At 29.1% G+C, this 18,011-nt stretch overlaps 1 protein-coding gene across 2 annotated transcripts; it reads right to left on the bottom strand.

Moving 5' to 3' along the window:
• Positions 1–10,462: 10,462 nt before the first annotated feature.
• Positions 10,463–17,681, bottom strand: Rcd5 (microspherule protein Rcd5). Of its 2 annotated transcripts, none has more exons than XM_015515914.2 (10): positions 17,453–17,681; positions 17,257–17,384; positions 15,895–16,172; positions 15,610–15,828; positions 15,398–15,536; positions 14,882–14,965; positions 13,859–13,982; positions 11,874–12,030; positions 11,594–11,809; positions 10,463–11,097 (listed from the first exon to the last, which is right to left on the bottom strand). In XM_015515914.2, the coding sequence occupies exons 1-10, from the start codon at positions 17,515–17,517 to the stop codon at positions 10,717–10,719; spliced, it is 1,791 nt and encodes a 596-aa protein (XP_015371400.2). In that variant the 5' UTR covers positions 17,518–17,681; the 3' UTR covers positions 10,463–10,716. The 2 variants fall into 2 exon arrangements, with proteins under 2 accessions (XP_015371400.2, XP_015371399.2); XM_015515913.2 differs by having other exon boundaries at positions 17,251–17,384; positions 17,453–17,680.
• Positions 17,682–18,011: the final 330 nt, after the last annotated feature.

An 18,011-nucleotide genomic window follows, 5' to 3' on the forward strand; every position in this document is an offset into this window, starting at 1 on the left:
GACTTTATTATAACTCGACGGTCGACAAAAACGGACGCGCGCCCGAACGAGTGTGCGAATGTATGACGTGCGAGCGTGTGACGAAGGCCGCGGCGGCCGCAGTGCATACAGGGCGCGTGGTCGGCTCTCGGCACCCCGCGCGTCGCCGGCTGAGCAACCGACTCGACCAGCGAGAGAGTGCACGTGGTATACGCGCGCGGCGCGGCGCCCTATAAATACGATTTCGAGCGCGACCAAAGGCCATCACCAGTCGTCCGAATGGAGTATATGTGTGTAAATAATATTTACGCGATTATAATAAGCGATGGTGATGACAATGCCGAAACTAAAAAACACCAGCCCGACTCTCCTCGTCCGTCCGCCCACGCACGATATTTGTCAAAATAATATATTTTATTATTATTATTATTATTTTAAGGTCGCGTGCGGCGATCAGCTGCTCGACGCTGAAAAGCGCGCGAGTTCGCCGAGACAAAAAGTGTTGACACTCCCTCCTCACCGCCATCGAACGACCACGGGCCGACCGACACCTTTCCACCCATCGGGATAGACTTTTACCTCTACGAGCAAACTCTCTCTCACCCTCTCTCCGCCTCCCCCGGTTGGTTTTCCGTTTGAGTCATATAATAAAAATATAGCCATTTATAGACCATATATTATACTGTACACAGTGTCAACGACCGTAAGACCATAGCTAGAGCGGAGTACATCGAGTGCCAGTCTGCAGCGTAATGTACTGTATAGAATAATGATAGATTATTGGTAGATCCTAGTCTAACGCGAAATCCGTACGATCGATCAATATTATGGGCAAGGCCGGATCGCCCTTATTTTTTTATTTATAATATTGCAATGTGGTCAAAAAAGGAAACGTTTGCATTGCACTTGTTCCGGCCTTAGGTAGGTATACATAAATTAACGAATATCTGCAATCGACGATCGGCAGTGTAATTTATTTTTTATTAGCTATAAAATTTAAAAATATTTAACGTTTGTTTCTGAATTAGTTATCTATATACTTCTTTACATATTCACGTCGTTGTAATACTATATCGATGAACACACACACATGTATAATTGTCAACTGTAAAATTAATATTTTAAATTTCTATAATGGAATAAACGGATCGTGTTCAATTTGAAAATGTTTGTTTAGGTTTAACTGTTTAAGGCTTAAACTTAAACTCCAAAATAGTGCAGTTTAAGAATCGCCAAATATATTATAACATTAACAGATAACTCGATATAGCTTATAGGAAAAGCGGAGATAAGTTCATAATCTACGGCTAGTATCTTATTAGGACTAAAGACTCCTATAAAGCATTTATACTCATTTGATTGGGCTAGTTTTAGGCAATCAAAATTCTATCTATAGAAACAACTTTGTTTCGTGTTACCACAAACCCAGACCTGCAAATATATATGAACATCGAATATGTATCAGATGTGTACTTTTTGAGACACGCCTTTCTAGGTAGGTACGTTTTTGATTTTTAAGACATTATTCCTTTTCATTTTCTGCTTTTGGTATTATTGTAAACTCTTTTTTTTTAATATTGATTAAATCGACAAATGACAGTGACTTATTTACCGTTGATCTTATTTTAGATGATATTTATTTTTAGTTTTTATTCATTGAGCCACCACAACATTTTTTTGTACATATTGTCAAATTTCTAAGTGCATTGCACTTACAAGCGCTTGCACAGTTTGTGCTTTTTGAGGGATGTTATATACACTCTGCAGGCATATTATTTTACATAAAATCACGTCGATGATCATCTAATTGCGATCAATAATAACTATTAATAACGCTGTCCACAAATGAGACGAACAATATCGAAATTCAAACGGCAACCGCGGTTGAAAGCGTTCAGCTGGCGGAAGCGATCTATCTTTATTATAACTCCTCTCATTCCTCCTATCGTTGTCGTGTGGCCCTGGCTGTAGCACAAATTGGATATATTGATATATAAGCCATACGAATAGTATATTATTAAGTCATTTAACACATGTGTGTATACACAATTACAGTTGAACTGAAACAACGAAATGACCAGTGTAGTATAAATACAAAACAATTGAATTTAAAAAAAAAACACAAGTCTATAATGTGCACATGTGGTTGATAGCGATATCGCAATGATAACTTTTAATTTTCATCTTGAAAGGTATATTTTATGTATTAGTAAAAAGAACATTAATAATACTTATTTGTATTTATTTTAAGTTGAAAAATCTGTTTTGTATTTTACCATTAATATTGTATAGTATTTATAAATTTCTATTAATTGTTATTCTGCCAACTCAATGATCTTTATTTGATATTGAAAAAATCTTCAAACTAACTATAATACGACTACATATTATTTTCATAAGCTATTATGGGCCACATAGAATTTTGTCTATTGACACAAATTACCCAGCAAAATTATCTTTTACATTATCTTGTATGAAATTTAAAAAGTTCATTTCTTTTCAATAAAACAAAAACATTGCCTTAAACTTTAGTCATTAGAACTTTTACTACCTTGCATAGTCATTATAAAAATATTTTTTATATATTTATATAATTTAAATAAATAATAGTTTTAGATGCGTGGCATGTGTGTAAAAACTCAAATATAAACTCATAAATCATTAATTGTTAAAATATATGATTAGGTTCATCAAAAATACTTTGGTTTAATTATACTAGTTATTTAAAAGTCTAAAACTTTTTACATTATAAATATTTTATTAAAATAATAAGATCAAAAAAATATGTCCTATTTTTACTATGAGCCATTAACATTATTAAGTATATTCGTATAGCAAATACCTATTCAATAAATTATATATAGACATATAGGTACTATGTAATTAGCGTATTTATTTATTAATTACATTTATTTGGTAGAAAAATATATCTACGTTTTTCAAATTTAGCGGAAAATGCCGTGCATTTTATATTTAAGTCAAAAAAATAAATTAAAAAGTTAATTCATTTTTCACGCGTCCATCACGTTACGTGGGTATTCGTTAAATTTAAACGAAATATTATTCTTGGCGTAATGTTACATGGTAATAAAAAAACAACTTACTCTTATATTCTAATATTAATTTTTTTTTATAAATAGGTATAGTTAAATTGCAATAAATTCATATCTTATACGCAATAAATATAAATGAATTATGCTATATTTTGCACTATAAGATAGCTAAATTTATATTGCCTCTATAACTAAACGAAATTGGATTTCACACTTACACAACTATATAATATATCTACGAATCCCTTGGGCGTGTAACATTTTACCGTAATAGATTATGTATATACAGTTTTATGTACAGGCCTATATCTATGTATAATTGGTATATATATACTATATATACTATATACATTAATATAGGTATATATATGTTTTGATATATGTTACAATTCGCACAGAATAAACATTATCTAAACACTACAAACGTTTTTTTTTAAATACAATTTAAAACGAGCATTAAGTATTCAAACAATTCAGTTGATTTTTTTAAGTGCTAACAACTATGCAGCAGTCTACACTAAATAAAAATAAAAACGTACCTATTAAGACGATATTCCAAATTCTCCACTCTAAATGTTTGTGTAATAGACTTCCTCTATAAAAATGTTTATATCATTAAATTAAGTATAACACACCACCTATTAAAGATCCTATTTTATGATCTCATTTTAACCCATCGTCGATCCGCCTGGGCTGCATTCACTCATATTGATAACAATTGATAAACAAATTTTACTGCATTAACGTGACAGAAATATTCTCTGTTTGTCATATATTTCGATTCTAATCCAAATGGTAAAACGTTCTTTTTACAATTGTTCATACCTACTCAAACAGTCGAGTGCTTTGAAAAAGATACCTAGCACCAAACGGAACCACATTACAATTCACATGATGAGATGATAAATATATAATTAAACTCGATCAAATATTGGAATTATTGTAACGATAAACTATGACGATCCTGAGCGACCTGGGCCAATAATCGACGAACTTTTATTATAATAAATCTACTGTAGAAACGCAAGATTTGTTGTACTTTAGAAAACACTGATTGGATAAATACATACGGCTTGCTTTTATCAGGGATATTATTTGAACTGGTCGTTGTTAGGAGTATTTAAAGAATACTGCAATCCATTTTGTTATTTGACTAGGATGGTTTTATCCCACGCCGCTCAATAATTTCCTTAAAGAAAAGAAAACCTTAGTTTTGTTGTTCGTTGCTTATTGATCGACGTTTTGGATAAACTTAAATTTGGTAACCACTACTTTCTTAGATGTTGGATAACTCGTTCATATAACTAGTCGAACGCATTCAATTTATATGCTTTTTCGTCAATTGTTCTGTGCAATTTAAAGTAACCTCTTGTGCACCCCTCATCTCCACACAGAGCTAGCTAGAGCGGAACTCATCTTTACTCATTACTGTTAAACTAATTTATATACATAGGTTTAATCGTCCTTGACGTTTCTCTTTAATCAACAATTTTCGACTTTTCAGGATGAGTTATATACAATATATAAGTTTTAAAACTGATGCGATACATGTGGACATGTGGTTCATATCACAGAATATTGATAAATGTAAATAAATATTCATACACCAATCTTTTTAATTTCCAATCTGTTATCGAATCACTGTTATTATAATATTCTATACGTTATTTCTATTTATAGATACCTATAACATATATTATGTTATTTGTCAAAAAGCTGCCCAGCGTTTATACTAAAAATGTTTTGGAATTATAAACGCGTGCGTTCGGTCCTTATACACAACATTATCCATGGTAGGTAATTATTGTTAACGCCCAAAGATGTACTTCCGTTTCTCGTTACGAAACGCATTTTGAGAGTAGGTACCTACTCAGTTACTATGATATTGCGTCTCGAGACATTAATTAATCTATCAGCGGGCGTGCGCACACGTGTATAAGTATACTTGAATATGTGTGTCACAACGAGAGAAACAAAAGCAAAATCATCCAGCTTCAGCCTATACAGCAAGTCATCTGCAGCAGTGAAATATTTTGAAGCTAAAAACATCCCAATATTATGGGGAATGTTACGTCATTATAATATTATTATTATACAAGTATTTGAATTTGTGCGTCACATTTTGTTCGAACTTGTAAACATAAAAATTACAAAATTTAAAACCACTGGCGGATCACCAATCATAATAATATGTTCATTCTTATTTTATATATTAAATATTAATAATGCGTTTAATTCAAATTTTCATTTTTTAAAGTTACATAATTATACATAGTTACATCTTTATATACTATAAAGACTATATTTATATTGTAATAAGACATTTGTATTTATTTTACCAGTTTTGAAAAATCAATAAAAATTCCTTAGCGTCAACTCTGATTTAAGTGTAGTGCTTAAAGCCAACACTTAAGTTAAATATACATTTGAACATATTTCCGACAAATTCCCAAAATGTTGTAACCTGAGAGAATATTGTCGGTTGGAAAGGTTTAATAAATAGCTCCTGACATACGAATGTCCAATAAGTCCAAAAAGAGTCACAGCTATAACCTTTACAAAGACGAGGTACCTATTTTGTACAGTAGAAGTACAAAGCAAGTAACAGAGCAAGTTCTCAGTCAATTTATTATTTTTTAGAAATATTTTATTATTTTCAACTATGTCAAGATTTATTCAAAAAGTTCGACCTCAACCTTGGTTTATAATGTAAACAGTTTCGTTTATTTTGGTGATAAAATGTTGCCAATGTTGGTTTTATTTTCAGTTTTCATAATAATAATTATTATTATTATTATAGGTACCTATATATAGAAATAAAATTTAATATTTAGTTGCCTAACTATAACATGAAAAATCCATCGATAAAAATTTGTAACCTACCTCATCTTTCAACAATGACGACGGTGGGTTCCTTATGAATTATGATAATTAATACTTAATAAACATTCAAGGATAATATTTTTCCAGGTGTGAGTGCACAATAAATTGACAATTGTATAACATTTTATTTGTGTATATCACGTTTAATTAAAATTTTATTAGTTTTTATAATTGCTATTTATTATCATATTGTATAATATGTATTATATTATATTATTTAATATTTAGGTAAGTATATTTAGGTACCTAAGTATAATATATAATTTGTTAAAAATGTACACCGTAAATTATGTGTAATAATAACACTATGTGTTTGATGGTAAATTTTTATTACGATTTCAAATCAATTATAACGCTGATCCGATGGAAAGATGGAAATGTTGATAATAGTGACATTTCGTGGAATGATGAAAATGTTCAAATAAAACATATTTTCACCCTTCCAATTATAATAACCTAACCTATATAGGTACTCGGTAACTAACATTATATATATTATTATTTATTTTTATTTTAAAAGTATTTCATGTAGCATGTAGGTAGGTACACGTGAGCTTTAGGTACCAGCTAATTACCAACAACGACATTTCTATTATATAACAATACGCCCACAATTATACATCTATTATAGTAGTGTGTACACGTTTTATTTATTTATTTCGACATATGATAATAAAACGTGAACAATAAAAGTAGTAGCGTGAAATAGGTACGACGTATTCGGACGTCGAGTTCACAATTTTTTCATTTTATATATTTAATTTTCCATTTTTTTTTTTTTCTATATGTAAGTCAACAGCTGAATAACAGAAGACAAATTTAATTTCGATTCAATGGAAAAAAGTGAAAGGGCATTTGGTTAATAATTAATTGAGCCTCCCTCCCCCCCCCCCAAAAAAAAAAAAAATCTCGTCCTATTAGCGTTACCCGGGTGACGCACCACGTAAATTATATAAGCAAAAGGGTCGGGCGAAAAGTCACCCTACAATTTCATTTGTTGCGTCATTATAAAAGTCACTATTACCAAATAGGTACCTAATAGTTAACTACATACCATGCGCAATGTAATATTAAACTTTTTATACTACCGTTCAAGTTGCACTTACAAATACCTATATGACTATACCTATCTGTATATAGGTGCCTACTACCTACCAATGATAATATCATTATACGGTCGAGACGAAATATTTCTAACGATAATATTTTGACGAATTTTAAATAATCCGAATCAACGCAATAATAACGATCAACACGATTTGTCCGCATATTATTACTAAAGAGTTTTTTATGTTTCAATCGCTTTACAGTTTACAAAATGCACGCGGTGCTTCTCTAGTGCCGGACTGGATGATGTATTTACGAGCATGTCGTGTTAAAAAGTTTTATAAATATTTAGATGCGGACAATGTGATGATGAATCGTTTAACGTTTCGCTGTTATGATAATCGTTCGTTCGAATCGCATGACTTTCATGACTTAGTAGTTAGTACGATAGATAGGTACCTTTTTAGACTTACCTTAATAGCAAGGGAACTGACTTGAATGCAAATGGCATTTTTTTCTGAACGTCCGTAAACATTGCTTTCCAAGTACAAAGTTCATTTCATGCATCAAGGAATTAATAACTCTAACTTTTGTTTTGCATTTTTAACACGTTTTGACATTTTTAGTGCATTTTATGTTTTTATTTTTCAAAGTCATTTTTATGTAGGAATGGATAAAATTCGATAAACACTTAGTCGACATTCATTCGAAAAAATAAAAATATGAAACTCAAGGTTACTTTTATTGTAAGGAATGTATCTATTTAAAATTTAATTGTATATTCATTTAATGGAAATAGCCTTCAAGGTAAAATTAAAATAGGAGAACTAGAAGATGATGAAAATTATACGAATAATAAATACCTAAAAATTAAAATTAAACAAATTTTTTCAAAGTCAAAAATGATTTTAAAAAAATACTGTTATTTAAATTAAATTAAATTAAATCGTATTTTTAAGATATTTTTATTGTTTTTAGAGCGTTCAAATCCGTTCCCTAATAAGGACCTTATTAGGGAACGGATTTGAACCTTATTATAAGGTACCTACATAGGTATAACTACGCGTATCAAGATTAAACACAAGTGGACAGTGGTAACTACCTACCAGCTACCTATCTTATATAACTATTTGTGGTGGATATAATTTAATATCATAGTTGCAAATACTTGAAAAATTAAAGAAAAATGTATTTTTATTTTTAAATCTTTAGTTTAAAAAAAAAAGTTTCAAACCGGAAATTTGGTGGTCGTTGCATGCATAGATAAGTACATGAAGTACCACCAAGGTAACGACCTAATCATGCAATATGCTATGATAGAAAAGTTGGTAAAATATCTCATTTTGTGGAAAAGCAAAAATATGCTGTTGTTGGAAACGTGTTTTACCGGCAACCGACAAAACATGCCGCGTAAGGCATAGTAATAGAATGCACCAGCGGCAGACGCAGGGGATTTTGGTGGTTCAACCACCCCCCCCCCTCCCGAAATTAATGGATGATTAATTATGTCATAATAAACTGTAATATATAACTAGTATAAATACAATTCGATTTTTTTTTTGCCACTGGAATGCAATAAGCATAATCAATGAATAACAAAGGTATTGCGGAAGAACCGCTTATTGCAATGCTAATACAGCCTTCGTACAGAGTTCGTCTATATCTAATATTCAATTAACTGCATCTGTGCGACTGTGCCAATACTGTAAAGAGAAGTCACCATGATATTTACGGTAAAATATAATGGATAGTAGGTATGACATTGTACACTGTACATTTGTTTTTAATTAAGGTATCTATAGTAATATAGTACCATTCATATACCTCGGCGACTGAGCATGTTTATTAATTTTCTGTAATTCCTTATAGATGCCAGGATATTTACTTTGAAATCTAAAAATATATAAATATGTAATATATATATATATATATATATATATATATATATATCAATCCGATATTTTGCGCAAAAAATGTGAGTTTCAATCGTTTCAGATAAGATGATGACAAACAGCATTAATAGTAATTAGCAAATTTAACATTACGAGTAAACGATATAGATGAAACACTGCAATACTAGACAGCATTATGGTTTATGGTAATTAGGTTATTAGGTATACTTTAGAGGTAGTAGTAAAAAGTGAACTTAACTTAGCTATCACACAATACTAGTATAAGCCTTTGTATCATTTGTTATACCTTATACAAGTGATGGACGTGCACAATATGCCGTAATGCTGTAGGTAGACCGTATACTAATCTATTTCATAACCCAACTGAAAACACGATCGAATCAGTTTGAATTTTTTTCATATTAACCTCTTATTGGCAAAAATAATAGATATTGTAGGTATACCTGCACATTTATAAATATAGCTTTTTTCAATGAATGCGAAAAATTATCATAACTACTTGTCCATTATCTTTTTGAATGACCAACAATGGGAGTAGGTACCTATCCAAAAAAAAACCTTTCTTTAATATTAAAAAGATATTATATGTAACACATGGCATCTGTCTACATAATATGGACAATTTAGTTCAATGTGCGTTGTTAATTTAATTTCAGAGTAAATTGAGCTATTAGGTACAAAACTTAAGGTTAGAACATTATTAGATTATCTGTGCTTTCTTGAAATTTTTTTTTATAACCTATTATAACGATTTTGAAATTTTAATATTTTATAACTTGTTAAAAAATTAAAATATCAAACAAAAATAAGAGAACATAGATAATATATTAATCCAGTAATATTTACAATAGCTAAATTTTCTAAAATGTTTAGCAAAATTTGGAAGAACTGAACACAGGTTTTGGTACTTAAGTTAATCGTTAATATAATGGAAACAACACAATATGCAATTACAAAGTTTTTTGATTATTTTTTAGGTTAATAAAATTTGTTTTTGGCACAACAAGTATCTTTAAAATATATGTAATAAATAATAATGTTTACAAAACTCACCTTTCATGTGAAATATTCAAAAATATATTTAATTTTGTACTTGTGAATAGCAAACATGTGCAATACAATTTTAATAGTTGCACAATGACAATTTTTTAGTTCAAGCATAGTAGTAGAAATTTATTGTGTGTATATATACATAGGCGTGCGCAGGCCTCTTTTTCAGGATATGCAGAAGGCTGACAAAGCGCGCCCTGAAAGTTATTTTAAGCTCATAAAATTCTGATAATATGTATACACAATTCACAAATATTGAAAAAACCTACTGTTTAATTAAAAAAATATTGTAATAAATACCGTTACATGATACAAGAAGTATGTATTTTGCAAATACTTGGTAGTTGATAACTGATAACTGGATGTTTCAATTTTCCAGAGTCGATGTTCGCCCCTCACAGAACTTCAGGGTAAGCAGCTGCATACCCTGCATACCCCCTGTGCACGCCTATGTATAAATATATAAGATTGTTCTGAGACTCAATTCCATGCTGAGTTTTACAATTTGATTAACTGTAAGATTAAAAAAAAATCAACTTTATGGTTGGTAAAATTAACATAATTTATCAACTGAAATGAGAAAGAATATCTAACACAGTAACACAAATATATCAAAAGTGTGTAATCAACTAGTTTAACATGAAATTAAAATATACAAGTAAATATTGTCTCATTTACAGTAATATACGTCACAGGAATTGCATAATATCTAATATTAAATGATACAAAAAAAAATATTCGCATCAATAAATAGAATTTTTTCAAAATAAATATTAATTTAATCGGAAAGTTTACAGCATATTTTGTTGACGTTGGTTATGTTCTACTTCTTCGGCCTCTAACAATTTCAGTTGCTGTTCCAGTTCATCTTGTTGCTGCTGCAATATTTTTTGTCTCTGCTCTTCTAAAATTCTTTTCTCATGATCTTCCATTTTCTGTTTTTGCTGTTCTTCGAATAATTTTTTCTGTTGCTGTTGCTGTTCAATGGTCTGCACAGGTTTTTCAGCTTTTGTAACTGTAGTCTTCTGTGATTTTTGATTGGCACTCTGTTTCTGAGGTGTCTGGTTAACTATTTGTACAGGTAATTGCACCTGATTTTGAGAGCATGCTTCTTGTTTAAATGTATTTATTAATTGATGATTTATGAGGAAAAGAAATCTCAATCCGGCAATCTATAATTTTTTATAAATAAATAGATATTATAAATATGATAAATAAACAGATAAATAATATACAAATTCATTACTATTGCTATTATAGGAAATGATTATCATTGATACAAAAAAAAAAAAATAACAAAAAATGTACCTGTACAGTATAGGTCTCTTAATAATTTCTCTAATATTGTATGATACTAAATTTAAAGTATATTTGAGTAAATTTAAAATTTACAAAAATGATTAAACCTATAATAACAATAACTAAATATTATTTGTTTAAATTAATTTAAAAATTTGCAAACTGTAAATGATTTTATTTTTCATTATTTAATAGAGAATTTTCAAAAAATTAAAAAAAAAAAAAACAGAAAATTGTGAAATAAACATTTTAAGGATATTATACATTTAACTGGTTTACTTTTAGAGGTTATATCATGGTATATTCTTAGGAAATGTAGTTTCTAAAAAAAATATCCATTAATTAATTGTTCTCAAATTATTAACAAACCTCCAAAACAGAATTATGATTGAGGCGGCAGCGACTTCCAGCTGTTAGAGGTTTTCCATCAACATATAAACATTTTTTACCTTCGCAAGCAATTAGAAAGTCACCAGTATTACGCAAACGTATAGTTGCTTGTCGCCTAGATATTTTCCAAGCAGGTCCTTCAAGTTTCAAGTCAACGTCAACTTGTTGATACTTTGATGAACGTCCAATAGTTATCTGAAATATATAAAACTGGTCCAGCTATGTTCCTAGTTAACATTTAAATTTAAATTTAACTAACCTCCCTAGACCTCATCAAATATCTGACCAATCGACCACGTAACACAGCTAATGTTTGAGGCTCAAACTCCACAGGATTGATACCAGTCATTGGAAACACTAATACTTGTGCTCTAGGTAATTCATCTTCCAAAACTTTGATTTCCTTTTTTATTTTTCTGTAAAAATTAAAAATTATACAAAGAATTATAAAGTATTGCATTAACAATGACTTGAAAAGTTTAACATATTTAGATGGTTAAATTATTTAATGTTCTAGAAAACATCAAAACTAAGTACACACTAAGAAGTTTTGAATGATAGAAATAAAAATTAATTCAATTAAAAAACAAAATATTTAACATATCATTATAACATTAACAGAAATCTAAAATAAAGTACATTCTGTATTTAATTTTTCAAAACGTTATTTGATTACTGTAATGTACAATATAATATACATTGCAGAATAAACATTGAGAGGGAAATTATAGAATATTAGATAATAGTATGTTGTAGCGCAGTGGTGCCCAACCTGCGGCCCGCTAAGGTATTCTGTGTGGCCCGTCACAAATTATTAAATAAAACAAAATATTATAAAAAAAGTAAAATTATATTTATATATTATATGGTTATAGTAAAAATAAAACAAAGAAATGTTTAATGTGAATTTTGAACTTGAGTTTGCTTAACTAATAATGACAAATTTGTTCATCCGTGAGTCGCGATCGATGAACTGATTTTATTTGTTTCATTCGCAAAAATAATGGTTCACAAATATACGTCGAGCCAAATACAGTTGCCATTTTCATTAAAACGTTTCTTAAAGCAGAGAAATCTTCATGTAGAAGTTGAGAATAAAATTTTAAAATATCATTTTTTTAGTTTGATTATATAATTTGATTAAAAATTATATTATTAGATTAAAATTGGTATTATTCGTACTTTTATATTTAGTGGCCCGCTCGAAGATGATTATTAACCAAAGTGGCACGCCAAACAAAAAAGGTTGGGCATCACTGCTGTAGCGTGTTTAAGCGAGTAATATTCAAATAGTATATAATAAAAGTAACAATAAATGGAATCTCATCCCTATATATCTGAGTTGCATCCGCGATTTTCTCGCAACATATACAAGTTGCATCCTGGTTAATAATATACATAATATTTTCCTTCTCACTTTTACAGACTGAGGACTGACATGATTTAAAGAACTAAAAATTATTTCACCATTTTCGTTAATTAAAAAAAAAACTTTTAAAGTAACGTTTTAAACACAAACACCTCTACATATTACAATTTAAAATTTTTGTGGAAAGCAAACTTGTACAATACAATTTTATTGTTGTTTGTTTTTTCCACTAAAAATTTTAATTATTTCAAGATTTTCTATTATGATATTGCCAAGCATAAATTAAATATATGATGATTGTATGTCAAAGTATGACTAATACTATGATAAGGCTAACATGAACAAAATTACTTTCTAACAATTAATTGTAAGGTGATATTTTTAGATAAGAAATCGATAATTGAGGTTATCTATGAGTTCATCACCAAACATTATTTTTAGTTGTTGAAAACCCTATGAACGAGACTCAAACATGCTATACAAAAATAATGGACGCAACTCGGATATGCCCTGACAAATTTATGGATGCAACTTGGACAAAATATCATTTATGAATGCAATTTTAATGTGCCAGTTACTACAATGGTAACACAGCCAATTTGAAATATTGTTTTCCAGATGAACATAAATGGCTAAGTTATCAAAGAAACCAAACATTTTTTCATTTTAGTTGTGTTTTAGATTATTTTGTTGGCTAGTTCTAAAACATTAAAATTAATAACACCAAATAATATTTAATATTGTTTTTCAACGATCAAAATAAATAACCTAGGAATTATGATAGTTAATAATCATTAACTTGAAAGTATTTAACTAGTAGCAGTCCCGCATAAAATGTTGACCTCCTATTATTATACTAAAACTTAGTTTATTACTTGTTAGTTAAAGCAAGATGTCTTTCAAGTATGGGATCAGGCCTTTCCATCAATAAATGTTGATCATTTAATAAGTCTTCACATTCAGCAAATGTAGGAATATGTTCTGACGTTAATGTGGTAACTAAAAAAAAAAAAATAACAATTTTATAATCATTAGAAAATGTAAAAAATAAATATAATACAGTAAAACTTCTGTTAACTTTTTTTGGTATTGTTAAGTGTTAGAGGAAAATAATATTAATACCTCTAAATAAAGTTCAAAATATAAGATAAAATAACAAAAAAATTTAAATTGGGTGGTTTTTTCAAATTATTTAAGGCAGTTTATAGTTATCTTATCAAGTTTTTACGATAACTTTATGAACACACCGAGTCTGTGTATTTTATTATGTTTTGTTAGTTTTCAGTGTCAGTTAAAAATGTTTTGAAGAGCGTAGTTATGGTGTCATCCAAACAAAAACACCTAACTGTAGCAAAAAAAATTAAGTTGTTAGAATATTGTAAAAATATAAATAGATAAATTGAAATAAGGCGAACTCAAGCTACCGATTTAATAACAATAAAGATACAGCTTTATAACTTATTAACTACATTTTAAGCATCGTAGGTACAATATTTCTTTTAAAGTTGTTTGTGGAAAATATAAATTAATTGGTATGAAAACAATGGACAAATGGTGTAAAAAGTAAAAAAAATTAATTTATTCTTATGAGCCACAAATTTTTTGTATACTAATGAAACAGGGTCGTTTTATTAAGTTCACCCTAATAAAAAAGTTAAGTAACATAAATTATAATTAAATAATTCTTCAATGTTACATATTATGTCACAAATATATTTTTTTATGTACATATTTCTGAGCATTTGGGGAAGTATTGCTTTTCTATTAACGGTCACCTCTGTATAGCAGTAATTTATTTTAGTCTCTTCTGTGACCATTGCATGCATGACAATTTTAGTATATTCTGTATATAATTATTGTATAATACTTATTAAAATAAATAATATAGTAGGCATTACCTTCTTGTTCATTGTTTAGAATATGAATATTTCGATCTTCTAGTGCACTCATCAATGGTATTGGAATAGGATTTTCTAAGGCACCTACAGTAAAACAATAAAATATGTTCCAATTATTATAAGAAGGTAAAAATAGTAAAAATGTAAATCTATATAATAAAAAAAAAATGCTCTTTAAATGCAATCCACCTTTCATATAAATGCAATCAAAATTTTTAAACTCCAACATAACTTTTAAATGTTTGATATAATATTACTATTTAGTATTTACTTATTAGTTATTATTCTGCTAAAAATATATAAAAATTATTACCAAAAAAATTATTTATAAAATTAATAATATTAGATATTAACTATTATATTTTATGCTAATTTAGACATACACACCAAACAAAAACATACCTACAATATAAATAAAATGTTTTCTAACAATTTTAAAAATTATAGTTAGATGGTATTGTTTATTTAATACAGTAAATTAGTAAATAAAGAAATAATTTTTAAATGATAACTTACTACACTGATCTGATAGCAATGAATATCGTTTCATTTGTTGCCAATGACACATAAGACTTTTAGCCGTGCGTCTTCGATGGAATATGTTTGGATTTTCAGTGAGTAAGTCTTGGAAGGTTTCAATGGTGGGTTGTGAGTTCTTCGATGAATCATAATAAATCAATTTATTACAAAAAAAAAAAAAATAAATAAAACAAAAATACTGAACATACTGATTGTATGGTAGCTAAGAGTTCTTCTTCAGCAATAGAAAATAGAGCTTTGGCTTCTATATTGGCTACACTTTCTGGATGTAAATTGCGCATTGCTGATACAGCAAGTCTAGAAATTGTTGGATCATACAATAAAGCATACCATCTTTGAGCAATTTCTTTAAGTGTAAATCTACAACTAAATTTAACACCTCTATGGACAATTGGTAAATTATTGGTCTATAAAGTGATACAAAATTGTAAATATTAGAGTTTGAAATAATTACTTATATAAGTTAATATTACCTGCAAAACACTTTGTATTAACATTAAATCATCTGTAGGTTTCCAACGTCCCAAATCTTTATTTAAATTCTTTTGCTTTCTTGATCTATTTCGATTTGATGATGATGAGACAGTTGAAGTAGATGGTGCACTAGCAAAATTATTTACTGAACTGGTATTTGTAGGAGTTCTGTTTGAAGGAATTTTCCGTGGTTGAGTAGTTGAAGTAGATGGTCCAGTATTTGCAGTAAGTACTGCTTCAGGAACACTATGAACTGGTGACATGGCATTATCTATTTCTATAAAAAAAATTAAAATATATAGGTACTTAAATTTAGTTAATATTCTTTTATATGATTTATAACTTTTACTTCAAATAAACAATAAATGTAAAACAACAAGTATTGAATACTTTTTTGTGTTAATAATTATAAACATGATAGAAACTTGCCTAAAAGCTGTGAATAATAATCTGATAATCTGTATTATTTCTATATTACAATAAAACCTCTCTATGACAGAATCATTTGGGACCAAACATTTTTCCGTTATAAAGAGTTTACCGTTTAAATAGAGGGTTCGCTATAGAGGTTTTACTGTATATAACAAATTATATAGCAACTGAATATTAAATATGAGTTGAATATATATATGAATACAAAACAATAATGTTATTATAGCAATGAACATTAAGAGAATGTGATACCCGCATGTGTTGTCTCTGTCCTACAAATGTAAAACATAGCAAACACTGTTTTTCTCGGGACAACTTTTCCTAGTATTTATAACAGAATTATCAAAATTTCACAACGCATAGGTAAAAACTTTATCTGTGTCATAACGACTATATTTTTATTATTTTTTTTTTTGATTATATAAATATAATTAAATTTATCAACTTAAGAAAATACATTTATTTTTTATTTTTTCATTTTTTCATTTAATTATTAAAAATTATTGGTTGTGCCATCCAAACAATAAAGACACTACAACACAGATAAAGTTCTTACCTAAGCGTTATGGAATTCTCATAATTCGATTATAAATACTGAGGGAGAAGAGTTGTCGTGCGCAAGTAAAGTCTTGGGTATGTTCTAGATTTGTAAGACGCAGACAGTGCATGCGGGTGTGATGTCCTCTAAAGACAACTGCTAATTAGACCAGTTATCATGCCTCTGAATTATGTTGACTTTAAGGGTAAACTGCGTAAGAGTATAATACAAAACGGTGCCAATAAACTGAATATATCTCAACTTGAATGACACAATTATTCATTAATCATTAAGAATCAGTGTACGATAAATTTATCAGTACGGAAAAACTTATACTAGCTTAACATAATTGTTGTTAAACTGCAAATAACAAAAATGTACAAACCCGAACCTGTAGACGTCATGTTCAACGACTGGGTACGTGTGCGTTGAGTTTTTGGCAAAGGTGACCCAAAACCTGCACCCAAACTCGATTCAACCAATTCGTCGTCAAATTTTCTACGCTTTATCGAACGCGAGCTAAAGAAAAACACACAATATGTTTATTATATTATATAAAGAACAGAATAGTACTACTGTGTGCTTACCTCCGTCGCTTTGAACTGTCATCCATGGCGGCACTACTGTCGTTCATATTTAGATTCGTAGTCATCCTCCTTTGTGTTGTCAATAATTAAAGCTGAATTCGAAAAAAATGGGTGATCACTTGATCAAACTAATTGTTGAAATATTGAATCAATAAATTCCGTCTCAAACAACAATAACAGTCGAACACCAAAAGTGTAAACATAACACATTCGACATATTTTGACAATAATGATTATAGATCCGTTAACAATCGTTGAGACGAAATCGTGATACTGGCCGTTGATAACATGACAGGTTGTCCAACAAACGCATATTTACCGTACAGCTAACACAATAAATTGTACAGACATATACCTAATAATATAATAGAATTGTGAATTGTGTTAAGAGTACGAACAGTGGAATTTTTTGTCTCCGTCTTACCAGTGCGTAGTATAGCAAATTTACGCTCAGCAGAACATCTGTAACAGTTGTAGCTCCTTTAGTTTAAAAATTACAGTGAATCGACCTATTATGAAACTTGATGGTAAGAACATTATCTGTGTTTGTACGTTGGTT

The sequence above is a fragment of the Diuraphis noxia genome, unplaced genomic scaffold, assembly GCF_037042655.1.
Source record: "Diuraphis noxia isolate RWA-SAM2 unplaced genomic scaffold, SU_Dnox_SAM2 contig0002, whole genome shotgun sequence".
Lineage (NCBI taxonomy): Eukaryota > Metazoa > Arthropoda > Insecta > Hemiptera > Aphididae > Diuraphis > Diuraphis noxia.